At 37.0% G+C, this 24,879-nt stretch overlaps 1 protein-coding gene across 1 annotated transcript in view; it reads right to left on the bottom strand.

Annotated features, from left to right (window-relative positions):
• Positions 1–13,038: 13,038 nt before the first annotated feature.
• STT3B (STT3B, catalytic subunit of the oligosaccharyltransferase complex) overlaps positions 13,039–24,879 on the bottom strand; it is a 65,088-nt gene continuing 53,247 nt past the window's right edge. The window contains exons 11-15 of the mRNA XM_008060075.2: positions 24,708–24,879; positions 23,685–23,858; positions 20,563–20,676; positions 17,808–18,020; positions 13,039–14,666 (exon numbers count right to left, since the gene is read on the bottom strand). Coding sequence (XP_008058266.2) covers positions 14,586–14,666; positions 17,808–18,020; positions 20,563–20,676; positions 23,685–23,858; positions 24,708–24,879 — 754 coding nt within the window. The 3' untranslated portion in view covers positions 13,039–14,585. The remainder of the gene's footprint in view (positions 14,667–17,807; positions 18,021–20,562; positions 20,677–23,684; positions 23,859–24,707) is intronic.

Genomic DNA, 24,879 nt, shown 5'->3' with positions numbered 1-24,879 from the left:
CTGTGAATAGTGCTGTGGGTATTCCCTTGACATACTGATTTTCCTTTGGATACTCACCCAGTAGTGGGATTGCTGGATTGGCAGTTTTCTTTTTAGTTTTTTGAGACACCTTTATATTGTTTTCTATAGTGGTTATACTAATTCACAGTCCCACCTAGAGTGTATGAGTTCCTTTTTTCTCCACATCCTTGCCAGAAACTTTTCCCCCATCTTTTTAATAATAGTCAGTTTAACTGGGGCAAGGTGATATCTCATGTCTGATTTACATTTCCGTGATTAGTGATGTTGAGCCATTTTTAAGATACTAGTTGGCCATTTATTTGGCCATTTGAGAATTGGCTATTCATGTTTTCTGCCCACTTTTTAACAGTATTTTAATATTTTTAACGAGTTCCTTATATATTATATATATCAGGTCCTTGTTGGATAGCTTGCAAATAAATTCTCCCATTCAACAGGTTGTCTCTTCACTCTGTTGATGGTTTCTTTTGCTGTGCAGAACCTTTAACATAGTTTAACATAGTCCCATGTGTCCTTTTTTAAAAAAAATATTACTGGCAAAATTAACCCATTTTTGTTGTGTCTGTACGATGGAGGTCTTAGCCATAAAATCTCTTCTTAGACCAGTGTCCTGAAATGTTCTGTTTTCTTATCGTAGTCTTCTAGTAGTTTTGGGTCTTATGTTTAAGTCTTTATTTTGAGTTGATTTCTGTATATGGGAGAGATAGGGGTCCAGTTTCATTCTTCTGCATGTGGATATCCAATTTTCCCAGAACTGTTTATTGAAGAGGGTGTCCTTTCCCCAATGTATGTTCTTGCTGCCTGTATTGAAAATTGATTGGCTGTAAGTATGTGGATTTATTTGTGTGTTTTTTATTCTGTTTCATATGTCTGTGTGTTTATTTTCATACCACACCATGCTGGTCACTATAACCTTGCAATATAATTTGAAGTCAGGTAGTGTGACGTTTCCAGCTTTGTGCTTTTTGCTTAGGATTACTCTGGCTATTCTGGCTCGTTTTTGGCTCTATATGAATTTTAGCATTTTTTTTTTTTGTTTCTGTAAAAAATGATATTGGCAGTTTGATAAGGATTGCATGGAATCTGTCTATTGCTTTGGGCAGTATGGTCATTTTAACAGTATTCTTCCAATCCATAAGCAGAGGATGTTTTCCCATTTGTGTCCTCTTTAATCTCTTTCACCACTGTTGTTAAATTTATTAAGTATTTTATTATTTTTGTAGCTATTATAAATGGGATTTCCTTGATTTCTCTTTTGGTTATTTCATTACTGGTGTATAAAAATGTTACTAATTTTTTTGTATGTTGCTTTTGTATCCTGCAACTTTGCTGAATTTGCTTATCAGCTCAAAGAGATTTTTTTGGTGGTCCTTTGGTTTTTCTAAATATAAGATCATGTCATGTGCAAAGAGGGACAATTTATCTTCCACTTTCCAATTTGGGTGACTTTTACTTTCTTTCCCTTGGCTGATTGCTCTGGCTAGGATATCCAGTATTATGTTGAATAGAAGTAGTGAAATGGATATCCCTGTTTTTTTCCAGTTCTTAGAGAAAATGTTTTCAACTTTCCCCCATTCAGTATGATGATTGCTGTGGGTTTGTCATGTTAGCAGCAGTCCCCAATCTTTTTTGGCATCAGGTTTCATGAAAGACAATTTTTCCACAGACTGAGGATGGGGGAGAGGGTAGATGGTTTCACAATGATTCAAGCACATTATATTTATTGTACATTTTGTTTCTATTATTACATTGTAATATAGAATGAAATTATACAACTCGCCATAATGCAGAATGCCCTGAGTGAAAAACCAGATGGTCTCATCTGGGGATGATAGGAGACAGTGACAGCTGAAGTGTGCTGCTTATGTCCAGTCTGCTCCATAATCCTGTCTTGGATGCTGTCACTGCAGAAAACCCTGCTTTACAAAGATGGGATGTCAGAAATGGAAGCAGGCTTTTTAGTGCTGATCTGACAGGAGGTGGAGCTCAGGCAGTAACGCAAACAATGGGGAGTGGCTGTAAATACAGATGAAGCTTCGTTTGCTCACCCACTGCTCACCTCCTGCTGCGCAGCCCAGTTCCTGACAGTCCACGGACTGGTACCAGTCCATGGCCCAGGAGGTGGGGACCCTGATATATGGCATTTATTATTTTGAGGTGTTTTCCTTCTATGTCTAGTTTATATCATTAAGGGTTCTTGAATTTTATCAAATGCTATTTGTGTCTCTTAAGATCATCATGTTTGTTGTCCTGTCGATGTGTTGTGCTTACTGATTTACATATATTAAGCCATCCTTTGCATCCCTGGTATAAATCTCATTTGATCATGTGTGTTATCTTTTTGATGTGTGGATGAATTCAGTCTACTAGTACTTTGAGGATTTTTGTACCTATATTGACCTCTGGGATATTGGCTCATAGGTTTCCTTTTTTATTGTATCCATGTCTAGTTTTGGTATCAAGGTAATGCTGTCTCATAGAAAGAGTTAGGGAGAAGTCCCACATCTTCAGTATTTTGGAATAGAGAATTGGTGTTAGTTCTTCTTTGAAAGTTTGGTTGATTTTGGCAGTGAAGCCATCCAGTCCTGGACTTTTGTGAGTAGACTTGTTATTACTGATTCAATCTCATTACTCATTGGTCTGTTCAGGTTTTTTCCTGATTCAATCTTGATGGGTTGTGTGTGTCTAGAAATTTACTTATTTCCTTCAGGTTTTCCAGTTTCGATATTGTTGTTCATTATTGTCTCTAATGATTTTCTGTATTTCTGTGGGATGTGTTGTAATGTTTACTTTTTAAAATCTTTTTAGCAAGCAGCTTATCAATTTTGCTTATCTTTTTGAAGAGACAACTTTTTGTTTCATTGATCTTTTGTATTCTTTAAATTTCTGGTTTTGCTCTGATCTTTTTACAAATACTTTTTCCTGCTGATTTCAGGTTGTTTTGTTTTTATTAGTTCTTTGAGATGGATCATAAGACTTTATGTGAAGTCTTTCTACTTTTCCTGTGTCTCACAGCTTTTGAGATGTTTGCATTTTCATGTTTCAATAAATTTTTGATTTCCATATCAATCCTTTTACTGACCCAGTGGTCATTCAGGAGCATGTTAATTTCCATGCATTTGTATAGTGTCAAAGTTCCTCTTGATTTTGTTTTCTAGTTTTATTCCATTGTGGTCTGAGGTGACACTTGATTATGATTTGGATTATTTCAAATTGTTGACAGTTCTTTTGTGGCCTAACATATGGTCTATTCAGGCCACTTTAAATCCAGTGTTTCATTTTTGGTTGATCTTCTGTCTAGATCTAATGCTCAGAGTAGGTGCTGACCCCACTATTATTGTGTTGGAGTCTATTGCTCACTTTTGATTTAGTAACATTTGCTTTATGAATCTGGCTTCTCCAGTGTTGAGTACACATATATTTAGAATTGTTATGTCTTGCTGCTGGATATGATCCTTTTATCCTTGTATCTTTGACCTTGTCTTTATTTTTAATTGTTTCTACTTAAAGTCTATTTAAGTATAGCTGCTTCTGTTCACTTTTGGTTTTTATTTGCATGGCATCTTTTTCCATTCCAATTCTAAATGTGTCCTTACAGCTAATGTGTATTCCTTGTAAGCAGCAAATAGTTGGGTCATTTGAAAAAATCCATTTGACTAGTCTTTTAAGTGGAGAATTTAAACAAGTTACTGACATGTTGCGTTTTGGTCCTGTCATACTATTAGTTGTTTTCTGGTTATTTTGTATATTCTTTGTCCTTTTTCATGTTTATAACTATGGTTTGATGTCATACAATTTGAAATTTCCTTTCGTCATTTGTGTGTTCGCTAACCAGAGAGTTTTATACATTCGTGTTTTCATAATGGCAAATGTCATCTGTTCACTTCCAGGTTTAAGAGTCTCTTGAGCATTTCTTGTAGAGCTGGCCTAGTGGTTATTAATTCCCTCAACTTTTGCTTGTCTAGGAAACTATTTCTTTTTTTAGTTGTAGTCTCACTCTGTTGCCCAGGCTGGAGTACAGTGGCACACTCACTGCCATGCCAGCGTCAACCAGCTGGGCTCAGGAGATCTTTCTGCCACAGCCTTCCAAGTAGCTGGAACTATAGGCACATGCCACCACACCCAGCTAGTTTTTTAAATTTATTGTAGAGACGAGGTCTCATCAAGTTGCTCAGGTGGGTTATGAATATTTCTTCATTTAAGAAGGATACTTTCCTGGATATAGTATCTGTAGCTAACAGCTTTTTTCTTTCAAGCACTTTGAATATATCAGCCCATTATCTCCTGATCTTTAAGGTTTCTGTTGAGAAATATGCTGTTAGTCTGATGGTGATTATACTTCTCTTGCTATTTTTAGGAATTGCTCTTTGACTTGAGACAGTTTGACTGTAATGTGCTGTGGAGCAGGCCTCTGTGCAATTTATGTGGGAATATCTAAGCCTCCTGTATCTGGGCATCTAAATCTCTTGCTAGACCAGGGAAGTTCATCTATGATCTCACTAAATAGGCTCATGTCTATAATCCCAGCACTATGGGAGACCAAAGCAGGAGGATAACTCGAAGCAAGGAGTTTGAGACCAGCCTGGGAAACAGTGACTTGGGTCCTACAAAAAAAAATTAGCTGGCCGTGGTGGCATGTGCCTTGTAGTCCTAGCCACTCAGGAACTGAGGCAAGAGTATTGTTTGAGCCCAGGAGGTTAAGGCTGTAATGAGCTGTGATCGTACCACCACACTCCAGCCCGGTTGAGAAAGTGAGACCCAATCTCAAAAAAAAGGGAAGGGGGGAGGGGCCTTTCTTTTATTCTGCCTTCTGGAACTCCGATAATTCAAATATTTTGTCACTTTATGGGGTTCTGTCAGGAAACTTTGTCATTCCTTTTATTCTTATTTTTTTCTGCCTGTTGAGTAAGATCTGCTTCAAGTTCTGAGATTATTCTTATGCTTAGTAAAGTTCATTGTTGAAGCTTTTTCAAAATGTACTTTGTATTTCATTCAATACATTCTTCAGTTCTAGAATTTGTTTGGTTCTTTTTAATGTTATCTCTTTGGTAAATTTTTCATTCATATCCTGAATTGTTTTTCTGATTTCTCTGTATTGTTTTTCAGAATTATCTTGTATCTCACTGAGCTTTTTTTTTTTTGAGTTGGAGTCTCACTCTGTCGCCCAGACTGGAGTGCAGTGGCACGCTCCCAGCCACCGCAGCCTCAACCTGCTGGGCTCCAGCAATCCTTACGCCTCAGCCTTCCAAGTAGTTGGAACTACAGGTGCGCGCTACCACGCCCGGCTGATTTTTTTTTAAATTTATTGTAGAGATGATGTCTCACCAAGTTGCCTAGGCGGGTCTCGAACCCGCAGCCTCAAGCAATCCACTCACTTCAAGCCTCCCAAGGTGCGGGATTACAGGCTGAGACACCGAGCCCGGCCACTGAGCTTTAGAATCAATAATTTGAATTTTTTTCTGGGTTTTGTAAATTTTTTTGATTTGATCTGTTGCTGCAGTTACCCTTTTGTCTGGTTCTTTTACTCAAATTTTTATGTTTTTCTTGATTAACTTTTTTCCTTGTATACTATTTCACGATATGAACATACTGCTATCATATAGAAAGAAAATGTTATATATCCTTTTGGCTGGTTTTTTAACTCAAATTATGTTATCCATTTTTTTCCTTATAAACTTTTTTCCCCTTGTGTACCATTTAATAATATAAACATACTGCTATAAACTTGTCTGTTTTTGACATTTAGAATTGCTGGAATATAGGGTATGTATATCTTCAACTGCACTAATACCAAACAGTTTTTCAGAATGTTTTTTAACAGTTCTCACCAGCAACATATGGGAGTTTGTTTTTGCATACTCTCTCTGATATTTATTTGTTCATTTTAGTTAACCTGGTGTGTAGTCTTTTTGTTTTCATATTTGGATTTCTTTTGTTTTCCTAAGAGTTGCTTATATGTTCTGGATATTAGTTTTTTGTCAGTAACAGGTTGGGTGACGATACATGTTTGCTGAAGATATCCAGTACACTCCTAAGTCCCAGGGTTGTTAAAAGGCCATTGAACAAAGGCATAAAACTTGTATTACTGGACTTGACTTCCTGTAAAGTTACCGCAATCAAGCTGGCACGGCACTGGTGTAAAGACACATATACAGATCAATGGGACAGAAATAGACCAACATGTTTTTTTTCTTCTTTTTTAGAAAGGTGCCAGTCAAATGGAGAAAACAACAGTCTTTTCAACAAATGGTGTTGGATCAACTGAATAAAATACACCTCCAATCACATACAAAAATGAAACACAGTACATACCTTAAAATATAAAAGATAACATTATATAAGCAGGAGAGGTCTGCTGACAGGTCTCTAATAACCTTGGAGAAAGGTAACAAAGATTGACTAGTCCCCACCTTCTGCAATGTTAATGCAATCTTCATGATAGTCAGGGTCATAAAATCATTTTTAAAAATTTCCTTCAGCAGGCAGGATACAAAGCTGAGTGCTGATCCATATGAATCTTATTTTGTGAAAGAAGGAATGCATGTTTCATCTATGTAGCTTGTTTGGACAATTAAGATAGTGTACCAAGATTATGAGAATGCATTGTCAGTCATTCTGGTTGCCACCTGATCTTAAGTTTCCATTGAGTCTCATTAGTTCTGCCTTTCACCAAATCCCGTTTTCCAAAAGCAGCCTCTTGATATTTTAATCAAAATGACTCCAGGCTATTTTTAAGATTTATAAAGAGGCAACTGTCCCCATAAAATGCTATGCTTTCTAAGTAATATTAAGATTACAACTATCTCTGGGAGGCACAGTCAGGATTGACAATTACTACATGGTGAGACAGTGAGGAAGACACAAACATTCAATGTGGTTGGTTGCAGTGGCTCATGCCTCTAATTGTGGCACTTTAGAATGCAAAAGTGGGAGGACTGCTTGAGCCCAGGCAGTAACATAGCGAGACCTCATCTCTACAAAATAATAACTATAATAATAATTAGCTAGGTGTGGTGGTGCAAGCCTGTATTCCCAGCTACTTGAGAGGCTGAAGTAGAAGGACTGCCTGAGCCCCAAAGGCGAGGCCGTGGTGAGCTGTGATTGTGTGCACTCCAGCCTGGGTGACAGAGTGAGACCCCGAACTCAAAGAAAAAAAGAAACATTAAATGTGTTCTGTGATCCAAAAGACCAAAGATAATTTTATTGCTAATACTCCACTTCTCATAGTAGTAGACAAAGGAGTTTGAGCCAACTATCCAGATAAAAGCAATTAGAAAAGCTGAACAAGGAATGTTTAAAACAACACCTGCTTAAAGACGTCACAGAATCAAAATAGGATCACCAGGCCAGAATCAAGGAGAAGACAAACTCTGAGAAAAGTCTAACATCTGAAGTCATTTTTCCTGGGAAACGGCAGAGGCTGAAGAGTAATATTATAACTTTGTAAGACAAAAAGGCCAAATATTCGTATCTTCTTGGGTGAAGTCCTGAGAGAATTTCAGTCTGAGAATAATGAACCAGCCCTGACAGAAATGGTAGACTGGTTCTGTACACCATATATACCCCTTAAATTGAAGTAAGGTGATTCTGGCTTATCAGTTCTCCTAGGTACCTGGCAGAAACAAAAGAAAACCTGTAAAGTATGGGTTGGGTGTGGTGGCTCACACCCCGTAATCCCAACACTGAAGGTGAGTCGGGAGGGTGGCTAGATGTCAGAAGTCGAAGACGAGCCTGGGCAACACAGTGAGACTCCTACCTTTACCAGAATTTAAAAAACTAGCTGGGCATGTTGGTGTGAGCCTGCAGTCCCAGCTATTCGGGAGGCTAAGGTGATAGGACTGCTTGAGTCCAGGAGTTTGAGGCTACACTGAGCTATTATCACACCACTTCCCCCCCAGCCTGGGCAACAGAGCAAGACTTTGTCTCTTAAAAGAAAAATCTGTAAAGTAACACCTAAACTTACCCTTATACTTTCTTAAATATAGTGTCGAGAACACAATCCCATACCCAGATAAAACAACATGAACCACCACCAGCAGGGAAAAAAACAAAAAACAATAGCAGCAGCAGCAACAACAACAACAACAACAACAAAACCCTACCACACAATGCAAGTTAAGACCCACAAGGGCTCTAGATACTGGATTTACCAGATACAATGTAAAACTGCTCACTATGTTGAGACAAGACTGTATTCCAGTGGGCCAGGTGTATACCATGAAAAGAGGCATAGTCAATCCAGGGGGGAAAACAATAAATTGTAGAGTTGAAAAATGTTAGTAAAATAAAGAACTCAAAGGAAAGTTTTATAAGCAGATTAGCCATAATTCGTCAGAAAATGAAGTCAGGAGAAAGCATACAGAATGAATAGAGAGGCAAAAGAAGAGAAGGAAAGAGAGGAAGGGGGGGGGTTAGAGAAAATGGGGAACAAAGGGAAGACAGTTTATAAGTATAAGAAGTTCTGATTATGTTGAATTGGAGTCTCAGAAGGAGAGCAGAAAAGAGAATAAGGCAGAAGGAACACTTAAAGGGAAATGCTTAGAACTTTTAAAAAATTGATGAAAACCAACAAGTTACAAAGTTAAAAGCTCAACAAGTCCCAAGTAGGATATAAAAAAAAGGATGAAAAAAGATGCATTACACAAACACTATAAGAAAGTTGACGTAGTGCTACTATATATTAGACAAAAAAAAAAGCTTTTAACAAAAAGACTTCTGAAAATTATTATTTCCAAAAAACTGAAGGTTCAGCTTACCAATAAAAGTTCCAAATGTATATAAACTTAGTAATATGGAATGAAACATATAAAGAAAAAATTATTGCCCATTATTTGCAAAACGGGCAAATCTGTAATAATGTGACTTCAGTATGTCCTTCTCAGTAAGTAACAAAACAAATTTCTTAGTAAGTGACAAATCAAATAAACTAGTTACAATAGATTCAAGCAGCATACCCAACAATTGTCAAAGAACACACACTGCTTTCAGGGTCACATGGGAAAAAGTATGTATATACTTATAAAATATATATTCAAAAATATCCTGCCATATGTTCCTGAAAGCAATGTGTACTCTCTTTTGGTAAAATGTTACTGCCAAAACATATTAAATGAAATATATTCTATATATTTACTAAATGAGTATGTCCCAGAGCAAGTCTCAACCAATTTCAAGGGATTAAAATCATAAGAGTATCAGGCTACAATTCAATTAAGGTAGAAACTGACAATAAAAGGATGTTAGAAAATCACAGTATTTAAAAAATTTTAAAAGTACATCTAAATAACCTACAGTTAAAAACAAGAAATACAGTTTAAATAAAAAATTACAATGTAAACTAAATATACTGAATGACATTTAGTTCACCTCAAAATCTGTGAGAGTACAGCTTAAACTTTTTAGAGTAAATTTGTCACTTTAAATTCATATATTAGGAAGGAAAAAAAAATCAACACACTAAGTTTAAAAAGAACATCGTCTTCTCCCCAACTCAAGGAAATTACAAAAATTAATGAAGTAAAAAACATACTGTAGAAAGTGTTAAAGTCAGGAGCTGGTCTGTGAAAGAAGAAAAAACCAGCTAATAAAACCGTAGGGGAAAAAAACTGCCAAGAAATTTCAGGAAGCAAGGGCAAGGTGGGAAGAGGGATGAATACAAGGGGGAAAAAAACCCCAAAACCCCCTCTAATCTCAGTAATTTAAAAGGAACATCATAATAGAAACTGTAGACATTAAGACAATCATTAAGTGAGGTCAACAATTTTACTTTAGTACTAATTAAAAATTTAGATAAAAGGAATAGATTCTTTGAAAAACACAACTCACCAAAACTAAAACAAGGAATATAAAACTCAAATACTGCATCTATAAAATAAGAAAATCTGTAATTAAAAGTCTTTGCACAAAGAATTCCAGGCCCAAATGGTTTTACCAGTAAATTCTACCATACATAGATATCACTACTCCAGGAATACAAGTTTAGTTTAACTTTGTGAATTAAGTCTCTGTAATTCACCTAACAGAATAAAGGAGAAAAATCAGCATTATTTCAATTATCAAAGGAAAAAAAACAACTTGAGAAACAAAACCCATTCATGATTAAAACAAACAAAAAAACCAACACAGCAAATTGGGAAGCAGCAATGTCCCTATTGATCTGATCAAAGAGATCTATAGAAAAGCTACACCATACTTGAAGGTGAAATATCAAAAGCCTTTCCTGTGAAACAGGGAAAAAGACAAGGATGTTGCTTTTTCTTATACACCACTCTACTGGGTATATCTTAGGCAATCATCAAAACAAGAAATTTAAATATATAACCACTAAAAAGGGAGAAATAAAACTGTCATCCTTCTTTTTTTTTGAGTTGGAGTCTCACTCCAGTTGCCCAGGCTGGAGTGCAGTAGCACACTAACGGCCACCCCAGCGTCAACTTGCTAGGCTCTGGCGATCCTTCTGCCTCAGCCTTCCAAGTAGCTAGAACTACATGCGTGTGCTGCCACGCCTGGCTAATTTATTTACTGTAGAGACGAGGTCTCATCAAGTTGCCCAGACTGGTCTTGAACCTGCAGGCACAGGCAATCCACTTGCCTCGGCCTCCCAAAGTGCTGGGATTACAGGCTGAGCCACCAAGACCGGCCCTGTCACCATTCTTAAGTTATGATGTTCACAAAAAAAAAATCTTTGAAATTGTTAAAAGTTTAACAAGATAAATACAGAACTCCTAATAATAATAAAAAAAAGAAAGAAAGAAAGAAAAAGGGACTAGAACCAACACCTTGTAAAAGGGGGATTTCCAAATGGCCCACCTCACTAGTAACCTGGAGAAGGCAAACTAAACACAATGAGAAATCATTATCCATCCACCAGAAAGGCAGAATTAAAAAGAATGACAAGGGCTGATTAGGATGCGAAGCAACAAGAGCTTCTATACCCAGCCCAACAATTCCATTTCTTGGTGAATACTCATAGAAATGTATGCATATGAGCACCAACAGAGATGTTAAAGATATTCCTACAGCATTATTTGTTTCCAGCCTCAAACTGGAAACAATGCAAGTATCTCCCATTAACAGTAGAATGGATATATCTTGTGTGAGAAAGTGAGCTATACAGAGACAGAGGGAATACTATATATATCAATGAAAGGGAATACACTTATATCTGCATGCGACCACCTGGATGCATTTCACAAATACCAAGCAAAAGTAGATACAAAAAATACATACTCTGTTATTCCATTTATATAGTTCAAAAGAACAGACACACACACGCTTGGAAAGAAATACTGAGATGGTAAAACCATAAGTCAAAGAACCATAAGAACTAGGAGATTATCTTCTGCAGGGGGAGTGGGACAGGATAGTAACTGGAAGGGGTCCTGAGGAAGCTTCTGGAGTAGTGTCACTGTTATGTTCTCTGACCTGGGTCATGGTTGCAAAGTTGCTTGCTTTGTGGTTAATTTACAAGGTGAGCAGCTGACCCCAAATGACCACTGCGCAGTTGAAAAAAATCCACGTAAAATTTTTGACTCCCCCAAAACCTAACTATTAATAGCCTACAATGCTGTGTGATCAGCAGCGCACACACTGTTTTAAGCAGATACTCTAAGCACTTGTGCTCATCACAATAGCAACAGGTGGCTATAAAACTATTATAGTACAATACATACTAGTTAATTTTATGCAGTTATGACTTAATACAGCTTGTTTGGTTTACATTTTTCGACTACAAATGGCACCATGCAGTCTTTGTGTGCAAGTTTTGATAATTTTTAACTTACGATAGATTGGTGTATATTTTACGGTAGTAAATGATAAAGTAGACTAGTATCTATATATTTTATGCATTCATTCCATATCTTTTTCTTCAATTTTTGATATTTCTAGGCTATGAATTCAATCTGCAATTTTTTTCAAATTATCAAAAATCCCCCCAAATTTTTCCAAAATAGTATTGAAAAAAATTCCCGTATAAGTGGACCCCACACAGTTGAAACCCCTGTTGTTCAACGGTCAACTGTATCTTTTTGTGTTCTGTGTTTACATTTTACATTAAGCAACAGCAGCTCCAGCAAGATGACGAGAGTTCAGCAGATTATCTGCACAACACTGTGAGTGTACTTTAATACCGCTGAACTGCACACTTTGAAATGGGTTAAGATGGTGAATTTTATTTAATGTGTATTTTACAATTTTCTCACAGGAGCAGTAGCTCCAAGTTTCATGATCATATGGCTGCACGGCTATGGAAACAGGAGTATGCCACAGAGTCCTTTTAACACTACCTAGTCCTCTGGCCTCTTGGTCACAGCCCAGGAATACAAATGAATTCAAACTCTACGACTGCAAACTCAAGAAGTTATCCATGTAAGTCCGAAAACTGAATTTTGTCTTTGAAATTGCTGCCTCGCTGCCTTCTTTCTACTACAAAGCATTACAACCCAAGAGCTATTTCACAGTCTAAAACTTCAAGGTCATGGTATAAAATGTTAGTGATCACATATGAAATAAAGACTATTCTGAGTCAATTATCCTGTATTCCAGTGTATTCAAACTATAATTTCACTTTTCTGCTACAGTAAAAGTGTTTAAACAGTTACAATATGGTAGTTTACTGATGAGATATACAGAACCAAATACTGTTTCCTGAGAAAGGTGAAAGGTCTTTCCTTGGAGAATTTTCTAATGACAAAATTCTACACCTAAGAGTTGACATTAAAGACCAGAACTGCATGAATAGGGCTTCATTAATTTCCTACCCTTATTTACATAGAGATAAAATTCCTATTTGGTTAGCTCTTCTTCCCCCTCCCCCAGTCCCCCCAAAAAGTCAAAATGAGATTTTCAGTTTGCGGTAAAAAGGAGGCAAAATAAAAGAGCTTGGTCTAAGTTGAACTCATCCAGTATATCTTCTCCACACAAATTCTCTAAAACCTTTGTACAAGTAAACAATGAAGGAGTTGTGTGTTCAGTAGTAACTCCTTTTAAAAACAAAAGACTTATACAAAACAACACTTAACACAAAATTTGAATGAACTTTATTTCCCCTACAGTCAACAACTTCTCTGCATTGAATTTTAAAGCAACAAAGTAAAATAAAATCCCCCAAATGACAAGGTATCAGAAATCCAGATTTAGTTACACTATATCTGTGAAAATGTTCAGCCATTTTATTGGTCTGTAAAAGAACCATCATTTGGGTCAAAAATGAATTCTATAAATCAAAGAATATTCTACACCCTGGAAAAGAAAATCAGCAGTAACATTCTCACTGAACATTGTAAATTACATTTTTCTTCATAAAAGGTACATACTATTCTGTACTTTTCCACCAAAAGCAGTGGTGTGTTATGCTTGTTATATAAAAAAAAATTATATCCTGCAGCAGGAAGAACTCTTTCTCTGACTTTTACTAAACAATTGGAGAGTATGTTCAAGTCTGTATAAAGTTGCCTATAAGCTGGAAAGTGAACATGTTCAATCTCCATGTACATTTTAGTGCATTTTTTGACAACTGTCACATTTTTAAAAGTAAGAAAATGCATATAGCACTAAAGAGTGTTTCATCAAATGCTTAAGGGATTAAAAAAATATAGAGCAGAGAACAAAATCATTGTGATGGATGAACTGTTGTATAATGAGAAAAACCCAGGCAAAGTTTATCATTCCTTTGTCATTTTGACAAGTCACAGAAAATGAACTTTGGATACCTGTCCACCTTAAGGGTTTTTTCTTTCATCTTTTGCATGTAAACATAGTGCTAACTTCAGTACTAAGATACCAAACCCCATCGTGGTAAGCAACATCTTGTGCAATTGCCATGATTTCCAAAGAATATAAATTTAGCCCTTGAATGAACAATGTATGAAACCTGCTCTGTGAGTACCTGGTGAAAACAACTGCTAACAGCAGTAGTAATGTGTCAACATAAAAAAAACTATTTGAATCAATATATGCAGAGGTCCACCTTCGAAACAGCAGCTTCTTCTCAGAGCAAACAGTAAGTAATAGAAAATGTACATTTGATGAAACATTCTTTGCATTGGAGAAACATGAAAATAAATACAGTTCAAGGAAGTATAATTACTTTTCTAATACCTCTTTCTCAGACCTGTACTAGTTTAACTGGTTCAAGAAGTTCTCATCACATTTTTTCATTTGTATTTTACATATTGCTATTTGGGTAATTCAAATAAAATGCAGGTCTTGTAAAAGAATAAAAACATTGACAAGTATGCATGTGCCAGGGACCAAATTACAGGGTTCTTTGGTGCAATTAGTCCAAATTCTCAGATTTGAAGGATAATATGTACCAATAAAAAAACCTGCTGCTAGACATTCACAGCAGTGCTCTGTCTTGCTTCACGTTATAAATCGAAAACAGCTGTTCTCAACAAACCAATTTTATTTTTTGAATCAGGCATTGCCAGAAAATTGTGTACATTAACCTGGACACGTGATGGTTCTGTACCCTCTGTTGCTGTGAAACACGACATGAGCTAAAGGCAAAGACCGGTTCTCACAAGGACAACTGCTTCAAGTTAGGAACCAGAACAGTGTGTTTAAACAGTCTTCTTAGGTATTTTTTTGCCTTTCTTAAAAACCAGCTTATTTTTAATGTAGCCACGCTTCCTTTTGGTAGTCTAAAAAGAAAGCAGAACACATGGCATTAATGCAGATTTTTTACAGATTAAAACACCTATACACACATGGCTTCCATAATGAAGACTGTCTTAGTATGCTCTTTGCTCTTCCTATGACTGGACTCCTCGAACACTTTAGTGAGGATGGCTAGTTTTATGCTGACTATGCTAAGATATCCAAGACGAATAGGACTAGGTCCCTAGCTTTAAGAAAAAAGGACTACCAGATCATTCCTCAACTATGTATCATACAGTCCTCACCACTTTCAGCTCCTTTCTCAACTACTAAGTACTAAGCTTGAATAATTACTCAAATTTCCAGGCATAGTAGACTCTAACACTAGACTAAAAAAATCAGAAAATTGGTAACTGCTCCTGGTTTAGTCCAAGAAATTAGCTGTGTGTAAAAAAATCAAGTTAACCTAAGTAACTTTTGCAGCCCCAGTTTTCTTATCTGTAAAATAATGATGACTTGTACCTACCTACAAAACAGAAAGACAAAAAAATCACTTGGCACATTCTGTAATAATAATCTTTCAAGTAGGAAAATAAGCAATTAAAAATGAAAAGCAAAATAACATTCCCTGAGTTTCATACTTCTTTTATTTTTTGAGTTGGAGTCTCACTCTGTCGCCCAGACTGGAGTGCAGTGGTATTGTAGAGATGAGGTCTTGCCAAGTTGCCCAGGCAGGTCTTGAACCTGCAGGCTCAGGCAATCCACTCACCTCAGTCTCCCAAAGCACGGGATTACAGGTTGAGCCATGGAGCCCGGCTTCATACATCTTTTAAAAATGAAACATTTTTCTTAACAATTCAGTATCCCACTAAAATACTTTCAATATAAGTTTCCTGGTATAAGAAACAAATTACTACAAATGTGGTGGTACAAATTACTGCAAAAATGCTTATTATAATCCTACAAGTTAAATCATACAGGCACACACATCTGTCAATTTGATACATAGCCCTAGATAATTGAAGAAAGTAAATACCAGAGGTGCCAAAAAATGTATACACATTTTTAAAAGATATTATCTATGTATTACTTTTTGAAGTTGAATTACGGTAGCAATGTGTAGTATGAGGTTCACTCAAAAGATGTTGTTAATCACCATGCAATAGGCAGGATGGTCAAAAGAAAATGGTGGAAGCAGGGTTGTCAATAGGAGTGCGACACCATTTTGAAGTGGTATGTGAAATTTGAGAACTTTGTGGAACTACGACCACAATGGAGGTGTGAGTATGCAACAGAACCTCTGACCCACCTAACAAGTGCATGCATTTGTGAGAAGTTTGAGACACACAGTGCTGTGTGTGATGTGCACAAGGGAAGATCCAGAAGGCCTTGCATAGCAACAAGTCCCGCAGTAGTTTGCAGTAATCAGAAGTGTCTGGACACTAACGGTAACCACTGCAAGCACCACTTGTGACTGTGTGACTTGTATTCATCTTTTGTTATTGGTATGTAGAGAGTATTACAATTTTAAGTTTTTTCCTTTCTTAAAATATGTATACTTTTTTTTGGCACCCTCTGCATTTTTTGGAAATAAATAATTTAATGTACCATCAAAGCACCGAGTTAAGAGGCCAAATACTGACCACTCAATTCAATTTTCACATTTAAATACAACTCTTGGAGGTAGGGTAAATGCTGTATCATGTTCCTTTATTCATGATGTTCAGTTCAAAACAATTTGTCATTTTTTTCTAACAGGGGTAAGAACACAAGGCAAAATGCAATCCTTCATAAGCAAAACGTAGCTACTGCTAACTTGCTAGCCACATCTTTTTTTTTTTTTGAGTTGGAGTCTCACTCTGTCACTCAGAGGGGAGTGCAGTGGTTGCTTCCGGCCACCGCAGCCTCGCCTGCTGGGCTTTTTTTTTTTTTGAGTTGGAGTCTCACTCCGTCACTCAGACAGGGGGTGCAGTGGCCGCTTCCGGCCACCGCAGCCTCGACCTGCTGGGCGCCAGCGATCCTTCCGCCACAGCCTTCTAAGTAGCTGGAACTACAGGCGCGCACTACCACGCCTGGCTGAGTTTTGATTTATTGTAGAGATGAGGTCTCGCCAAGTTGCCCAGGCGGGTCTCGAACCCGTGGCCTCAGGCAATCCACTCACCTCAGCCTCCCAAAGGCGCGGGATTACAGGCTGAGTCGCCGAGCCCGGCTAGCCACATTTTATTAAGGCAAAAAGTAAGAAACTATGCAGGGCACAATTTTTAAAAATCCAAACCAGATCACATACAGATTTCTAACATGATACGTTTTCTAAAAGATCTGTGAGTGTGCCCAGGACTATGCAAGTATGTAACGAAGCTCTCAGGCATTTTTCTCCTCTTAGCAGTGAACCATGTCTTTTCTGCAGCCCTGGACTACAATTCCTAGCCCCTCAGCCAGGCTAGCTTTGCAGGACAGAATCAACGCTGTCAAGTACCTCCTCTTCCCCAAAAGTCAAAATCAGGTTAGGGAGAGGAAAGTCAACAAACAAAAAGCATTCCTCTATAGTGCTAGTACAAAACTCAGAATATAAAGCCATGGGAACCCGAAATTGGAAATCCATGTGACTGGAGACTAGAACACAGTGCTGGGCATACAGGCGAGCCTCGTTTGTAGGTATCCATTCACATGCATCTATTTTGGGAAAAGGATGAGGGAAGATAAGAGGTCAAATGGAGAAAATTCACTCCTTCGGGGTCTGCAGCATCGGCTTGACAGCAACTGCAACAGCTCTGTTTTTCCAGAAAAGCAGACCTTCACTAGGCTTGGATATCTTAGGAGTAACTCCTTTGAGACTAAGCTGCATGTGCTAGTGCATCGACTTGTGCACTGGTATGACCAGTTTCTCCTACCTCGTGCCTGTGAGAAACCAGATCATCTGAATTCTTAATGTCATTTTTCCTAAAGACTGGTAAGTAAATTTGATGGCTAACGCAGTGGCTGTCAGCTCTATGTGACATCTTTAAATACATTACATATGGAAAATTATATCTGGCATAGAAAGTATTTATATAAAAAGCTTCTATATACATATCACACAGCTAATATTTAGCACATAATACAAGTTTCATTAATTCTTTTTCATACAAGCCAAACCAACCACCTTGAGTTGCCCTTTTATAGAAATGCCTTCACTTGGCACCCACCTTTTTTGACAAATACTTCTGTTTTGGGAAAATGTTGGTGACTCGAGGTTTGTGGTCTAGGGTCTCCCTGTTATCAGGTGCTTTAACTTTATATATCCTGACAAGCCAGTGTTCTGATGTAAAGGCTTCTTCCAAATGTTTGAATTTAATGTCCTTGTTTCCAATCTCAGCATTACGTGTTCGGTCAAAACCTGGGGGTGTACGAAAATCCAGCTGCAAACGTGATATTAGAATGAGATGTTTAACCATATTGGAAAACATTCCATGTTAGAACAGTAAATATTATCACCACAGTAATATCCTTTCCCTATAATCTAGGAAAAAAGAATCAAGTAATATATCTTAATAGTTCTCATACACTGTAACTAGATAGGAAGAAATCAGGAAGAGAGAAAGAATCTAAGTACATCAGAGTAAGAATTTCATAGAATCCGTGGAGTGGATGAGCAGCTTTACAGGCATGAAAACCCCAAGATATCGAAATGAAATCCATCAAGGCCCTTTTACAGGTACAGAGGGAGAACACACAGAACAGGCTTCTTTGCTGCCTCAGGGCCTCGCACTATTCTCTGCTGACACACTCTCCATTCAGCTCTTTGCATGGCTGCCCCTTCACCATCCACCCCTTCAGGGAAGTATTTTCTTGAGATTGGTGGTTGGTGAGTCTCCCTCTTTGATTCCTTATAGAACCCTGTTCTTTCAAACTATAGTGTGCACGTCGAACATTTTTTTTTTAAAGTTACTTGTGTCCTCCACTAGGATGCAAGCCGCATGATGACTTTATCTTATCCACAGTGTAGCTTTGTATCCTGAGGGCTATTTGTTAAATAAGTGAACAAGTAGGCAGTGATCTACACCCCCAAAGTGGGAACTCCAAAGGAGGCTATGAAAGCCACACTATGAAAGGATTTATGAAGAATAAAGGGAGGAAAGATAGAGGAAGGAGACTTTAAGAAATTCTCAGACTAAGTTTATGTTGCCACACAAACCGAGCATAGATAACCCAACTTTAAAAGAAACATAAAAACGAACTCTACTCCAAAGCCTGAAGAACTTGTTCTTGCTATCTATACAAGAGTAAAAGTTATACTTCATGTTTTAACCATGTATTACTCTTGAGTAAGGAAGGCATCAAAATGAATGCATGCTAGAAACGTAGTTTAAAGCTGCTGATAAACTTAAAAGATGAGAAAAACGATCCTTCAATCTATTATTGGTTTGCAGAGAAACTAATAATTTACTCCAGAGAATTTACCCATTTTCTGGTGTAACTAATTATTACAGCCAGAGTACTTCTTTCTTAGCATGAGTTTAGAGACCAGGTATGGCCTTCAAAAGAAACTAAAACACAAACAAAAACCTAAACATAGGTTATTGTATTTTTTTCCTTTTCTAAGTCACTTGCAGAGTAATTCCAAGTGAATAATTTAATAAACAGCAACAGAGTGATATGCAAACTCTTCTGAAAGCCAGTGGTTTTCTATTTTAGCCTATAGTAGTCACAATGATTATATTTTACAAAAGTATAAAATTTGATTCACAAATTAAGGCCCAAACAAACCCCTTCAGTTTTGAACAATATCTTGATTCCCAGCGATAGTGTAAAATTAAACAAACAATTTTCCCTCTGCATTCTTAACCAGACAGCATTAATGAAACAAGCAGTTTTCAATGAAACTTTAGTATGAAGATAGTAACTTAGGACAGACACCTATAACAACAGACAAATTAACAAGAGAAGAACAGACTTATTATCACAGGCAGTGCACATCATGCAGGAGAAACCTCAATGAAAAGTAACTCAGCCGTGGCTTAGAACTCTGACTATATAGCATGTTCAACAAAGAACAATAAATGCGTAGGGAAAGGTAAGGACAAAGGTTTTAGGCCTCTAAGGTGGGAAAATCTAGAGTCTGTAGTTTGTCTCCAGTAAAGGAGAATGTTTATCTTCTGGCAAAGATATTTGCTAAAGAGAGCTTTTCCTGTTTGCTGCTTCTAAATTCCCTTCAGCTCAAAAGTAATTTTTATGACCAAGAGGCATAAATTGGGGTGACATACTCTTGTTTCCTTACAAATCAAGTCATCAGTATAACCTCCATTAACTACTGACAGGAAAATAACCATGTAGAGTCCAAGGGAAGACACAAATTGAGGGATTATATGACTTTACAGAGCCTACTCTAAAACACAAAGTATTATGACATCAAGTCCACTGTTCTTTCTGCCACAATGCCACTTCATATATTCATTTTGGAAATTCTTGAGCTTCTGTACCATATCACTCAAATTTACTAGAAAACTGTGACCCAGACAGTTCTAGCTATGTGTGGTAATGAAAAACAGGAACAGAGTGACCATCTGAAGTGATGATGTACTCCAACTGTTTAATTGTAAGCTTTTCTCTATCAAGCAGCAAAGTGAACTACCTAAGACCACACTGTTTCCTAGCCGGGAGACTTCTCCCCAGAACAATGCCTTCCAAAAGCATGAAGTCAAAAGATTGGATGGCAAGAAAAGGTTAGATCTGAGCCTAGTGTTAACAACACTTCGGAAAGAAGTCCTTGATCTAAAACTTTTCTAATATCTCACATAGAAGTTTCAGAAATCTAAATTTAATAGAAAAAAAGAATTTTTAGATAAGCACATTTCTCTATATAGCATAATCAAAACATCATTATCCTGTTTTCTAAAGGCAAACACTATTTTAAAAAATATTCTTCTGAATAAACATTATATGAAAACAGACTTAACTAACCTGCATTTCTCCAAATCTGTAGTATGACATTTTATACATAAGGCAATTCAACAAAGTGGGCGATCCTGCTTTGTCTACACGGAATTCTCCCTGTGGGGTAAAATAGTCACTTTCCTACAAAAAAGAAACCAGAAGTTTCCATGTCAGTTCAATTTTACACATTCAAGCTACAGGTTCCTCCTTTCATTTTCCCATAATAGTCAGCTTTTGAAGTGACTTCATAAAGCCACATTCAGTTTCAGCCCATGTTGTAAAGCCTGGAAAATTTAAAGGGAATCCACCAACAGTACAATTTAAAACTAGGTAGGGTTGGCTCTCTCCAATTAGTCCATCTTCATACCTTCTACTCCTTTTCAAGGTTTTCCTAAATTTGTCTATATGAATTCTAAAATCAGCCTCTTTAGTTGGGAAGAAGAATGTTTAGAAGACCCTGATAGCAATTTTTTTTTTTGGAGTTGGAGTCTCACTCATCCCCTAGGCTGGAGTGCAGTGGCACACTCATGACCACCCCAGCATTGACCTGCTAGGCTCAGGTGATCCTTTTGCCTCAGCCTTCCAAGCAGGCGGAACTACAGGTGCACTACCATGTCCGATTAATTTTTTGATTTATTGTAGAGATGAGGTCTTGCCAAGTTGCCCAGGCTGTTCTAGAACTCATGGGCTCAGGAAATCTCACCTCAGCCTCCCAAAGTGCTGGGATTACAGGCTTGAGCCACCACGCCCAGTCAGTAGCAACTTTTATTGGGTTATAAGTTAACCTCTATGAGGAACAATTTGGCAGTTGAGATTTTAAAAATGTGAAATTCCTTACTTCAGAATTAATCCTACAGAGATACTTGTATATGGCTGAAATAATGAATATATGTAATTTATTGTATCATTGTTGATAAGACTAAAATACCGGAAACAACCTAAATCCCATCAATAGGGACAGGTTAGAAAAACTGCGGCATACAAACACAAAATGGAACATACTGTGAAAATGTAAGAAAAAAGAAATGAGGCTTCTCCATATTCTAATATGGAACAACTATCAAGATATATTGTGAAGTGAACAGGGTATATATACCTTCCTGGAATAAGAATCACAAGAAAATAATCATATTAACTGCCAGGGATTTTTTTTTTTTTTAAATAACAAATAGGTTTGTATATATTTATAGTTTATAACATGTTTTGAAATGCATATACACTGTGAAATGGCTAAATTGATCTAATTAACACATGCATTGTCATACTTAGTTTCTTGTGGTAAGAACACTTAAAAATCTATTCTCTTAGCACTTTATAAATATATCATACAATGTTATTAACTACATAGGTATTTTTTCTTTTTTTGAGGGTGTAAACTTTTATTGTATATCCTCTTATACTTTTTTGGAACACATGAATGTATTATTTACAAAGTTTGAAAATAATGAATTTAAAATGCACAGAAATTTAGTATTTCTACATATAAATATTTAAAGGATATATTTGAAAACAGTGATCTATCACATGTCATAGTTTAACAATGGTAAAGCAAATTTGCAAACAAAAATCAGATACTGGGAGAATTAAATTTCAGAAGATTAATTTAATACAAGGAAATATGTTTATTAATCACAGTTAAGGGAAAATGTCACAGCAATTACATTTGACCAGGTAATCTGGAGCTTTACTTCATCTCTGTCACATGATATACATACAAACTTTTTTTTTTTTGAGTTGGAGTCTCACTCTATCACCCAGACTGGAGTGCAGTAGCACGCTCCCAGCCACTGCAGCCTCAGCCTGCTGGGCTCAGGCGATCCTTCTGCCTCAGCCTTCCAAGTAGCTGGAACCACAGGCGCGCGCTACCATGCCCGGCTAATTTTTTGATTTATTGTAGAGATGAGGTCTCGCCAAGCTGCCCAGGCGGGTCTCGAACCCACGGGTTCAGGCAATACACTCACCTCAGCCTTCCAAAGCGTGGGATTACAGGCTGAGCCATCCAGCCTCCCTCAAAAGATTCTTTTATTCTAGATCAGTGGCAAATTACTCTTATCTTTTGTGTCTTCATCATATAAAAGCAAAATGCTGGATGCCCATCCTCTAAGAGCTCATAATACAGTGAAAGAGATAAGATAGATACTAACTACACAACAGGTATAAGCAAGCTGATGATGAGTACTGACATGGGTATACCAGAAAAGGGTTTCTGGAGAGGGGTCAAGTCTATGGTAGAGAAGGTATTCCATGAAAGGGAACAGTAAAAACACATGTTGGGTGAATCAAAGGAAGGAACCACAGGCAAGTTTCTGGGGACAGAGTAGACAGGCAAAGTGGAAAAAGGCTTGCAGAGGGACAAGAGACCAGAAAGGAAGACAAAATGCGAAGCGGGCTTCCATTCCAAACTAAGGAGTTTAGACTTTTTACCAAAGTTTCATCAGAAGTTACCTATTTCATACTAGTCCCTAGGGCTGAGGCTTCATCTATACACTATAAATTCTCATTATCAGCACTATGTCAATGAGTTCTTCTTGACAAAAGATAACCTATTCTGCCCTAATCACCACTTTAACTACAGATCGTACAACAAGAATTAGTGCTCAAACCATATAATGTTGACTGACCAAAAATAATCTGTCCACAGCTCCCAGTTGACAGAGTTTTAGCTGTAACTCACGTCTGCCTGGTTTGAAGGTCCTTTCCCATAATCTATTGAAACCATTTAAGCCGAAAAGTGACATGATCAATTTCATCTTACACTGGGAGAGGACACAAGTCTAAGGCAGCAAAGGTAGCAATTTCAAGGTTACTATCCTATTCAGGTTTACAAGCATATGATGGGTCCATACTAGGGTAGAAGTAGTAGAAATGGAAAGAAAGGGCTGAAGTGAGAGGCTGTGAAGAAAAGTCAAAGCAAGAATTCATGGCAAGGGACAGCTTCACAGGGGAGACTGGAAGTACTGGGTGTGCGTTTCGAAGATTTTACCTAGGAAATGCTTCTACTGTGTTTCATAAACAGTAAAATCAGGGTAAATAACTACTCTGGTAGATAGGACGATGAAACAAATAAATGCAATTAGCAAGAAAATATAATTATTACATGAACACTGTGAGCGGTTTTTTCACGTACCAGGAATTACCTAGTTTCTTACCCGAATATCTTTTGGATGTTCCCCTTCAGCTATCCTAACCATCCAGAGAAACTTATTGATATCATCTCCAGAATAGCCAATAACCCCTCCAAAAATAACCAAGACATAATCTACATCCAGAGTCCTCATGATTTTATAGGCTGCTGTTTCATTAGAAGACATAGCTTTTCCCACCTACAGAATAAAAAATGAGAACATTTGTACTTGTTTCCATAATATGTTAAAAATACAAATGAATGCATATTTTTACTGTAAGATGAAATTCACTTCATGAGTTTGATTTCCATGAATTTTTTTATAGAAACAATTTGCTATGAATTCAACAAATTTATTTAGATTTATGAAAATCCTACCTACTATACTCAAAACCAGAATATGTGTTCTAACATTTTGTTAACAATTCAGTTCTATGAAATTTAAGAAGCAAATGGGCAAACTTAAAAGAAACAACTTCTCACAATCTCAGGCTAGAGTTGGCCAGTGATCTTGCTAGCACATGCATTTCTTCTCCCCAGTCTAGCAGACATCTGATGATTAGCTACACCACTAACGCAAATACAATTCATTTGGTTAAGGCTGATTCATCTATTTAAAATACATGAGGTGATTACCTTAATTTATACAGATTAGTTATGTAATAGTTAGAGGAACATAATTTACATATCCATAAAATACAGTGTATTTATCTTACATATTTGCAAATAATCTTCTCAGTTTATAAAATGAAAAACACCAAACATTTTAAGTTTCAGATTTTGCATAATTCTCTAGTAAGCTAAATATATCATAAAATCTATCAGAAATCAACCTACAATTCTGAATGATACTTAAATAAGAAAATACCATTCTTAAAAATAAAATAAACATGCCTTGAACTCACTTTATTGAATACATGTGTAAAGAAGTATTCTGAGCATTCAGGAGAGTATTTTTCACCCACATTTCTCCTATTTGGTCACAAGTGAAGCCTGATTGCTAAGTAATAAAGAAAGATATTTAATCTTTTGTTTGTCAGATTCTTACCAGTGCTATGTGGCTGTTATTCCAGGTGTTATTATCCACCAAAGTAGTTCTATTGGCCATTCCAGCTATCTGATAGCCATAATCCCACCAAGACATGACTCGCGCGTGTTCATCTGTATTTTGCCTGAGCCAAAAGTAAGCTTCTCTAAAATCATCTAAGATATTCCTGGTG

This window comes from Carlito syrichta, unplaced genomic scaffold (assembly GCF_000164805.1).
Source record: "Carlito syrichta isolate Samal-C Ts95f unplaced genomic scaffold, Tarsius_syrichta-2.0.1 Scaffold304511, whole genome shotgun sequence".
NCBI classification, from domain to species: domain Eukaryota; kingdom Metazoa; phylum Chordata; class Mammalia; order Primates; family Tarsiidae; genus Carlito; species Carlito syrichta.
This window is presented reverse-complemented; position numbering and strand designations above follow the sequence as displayed.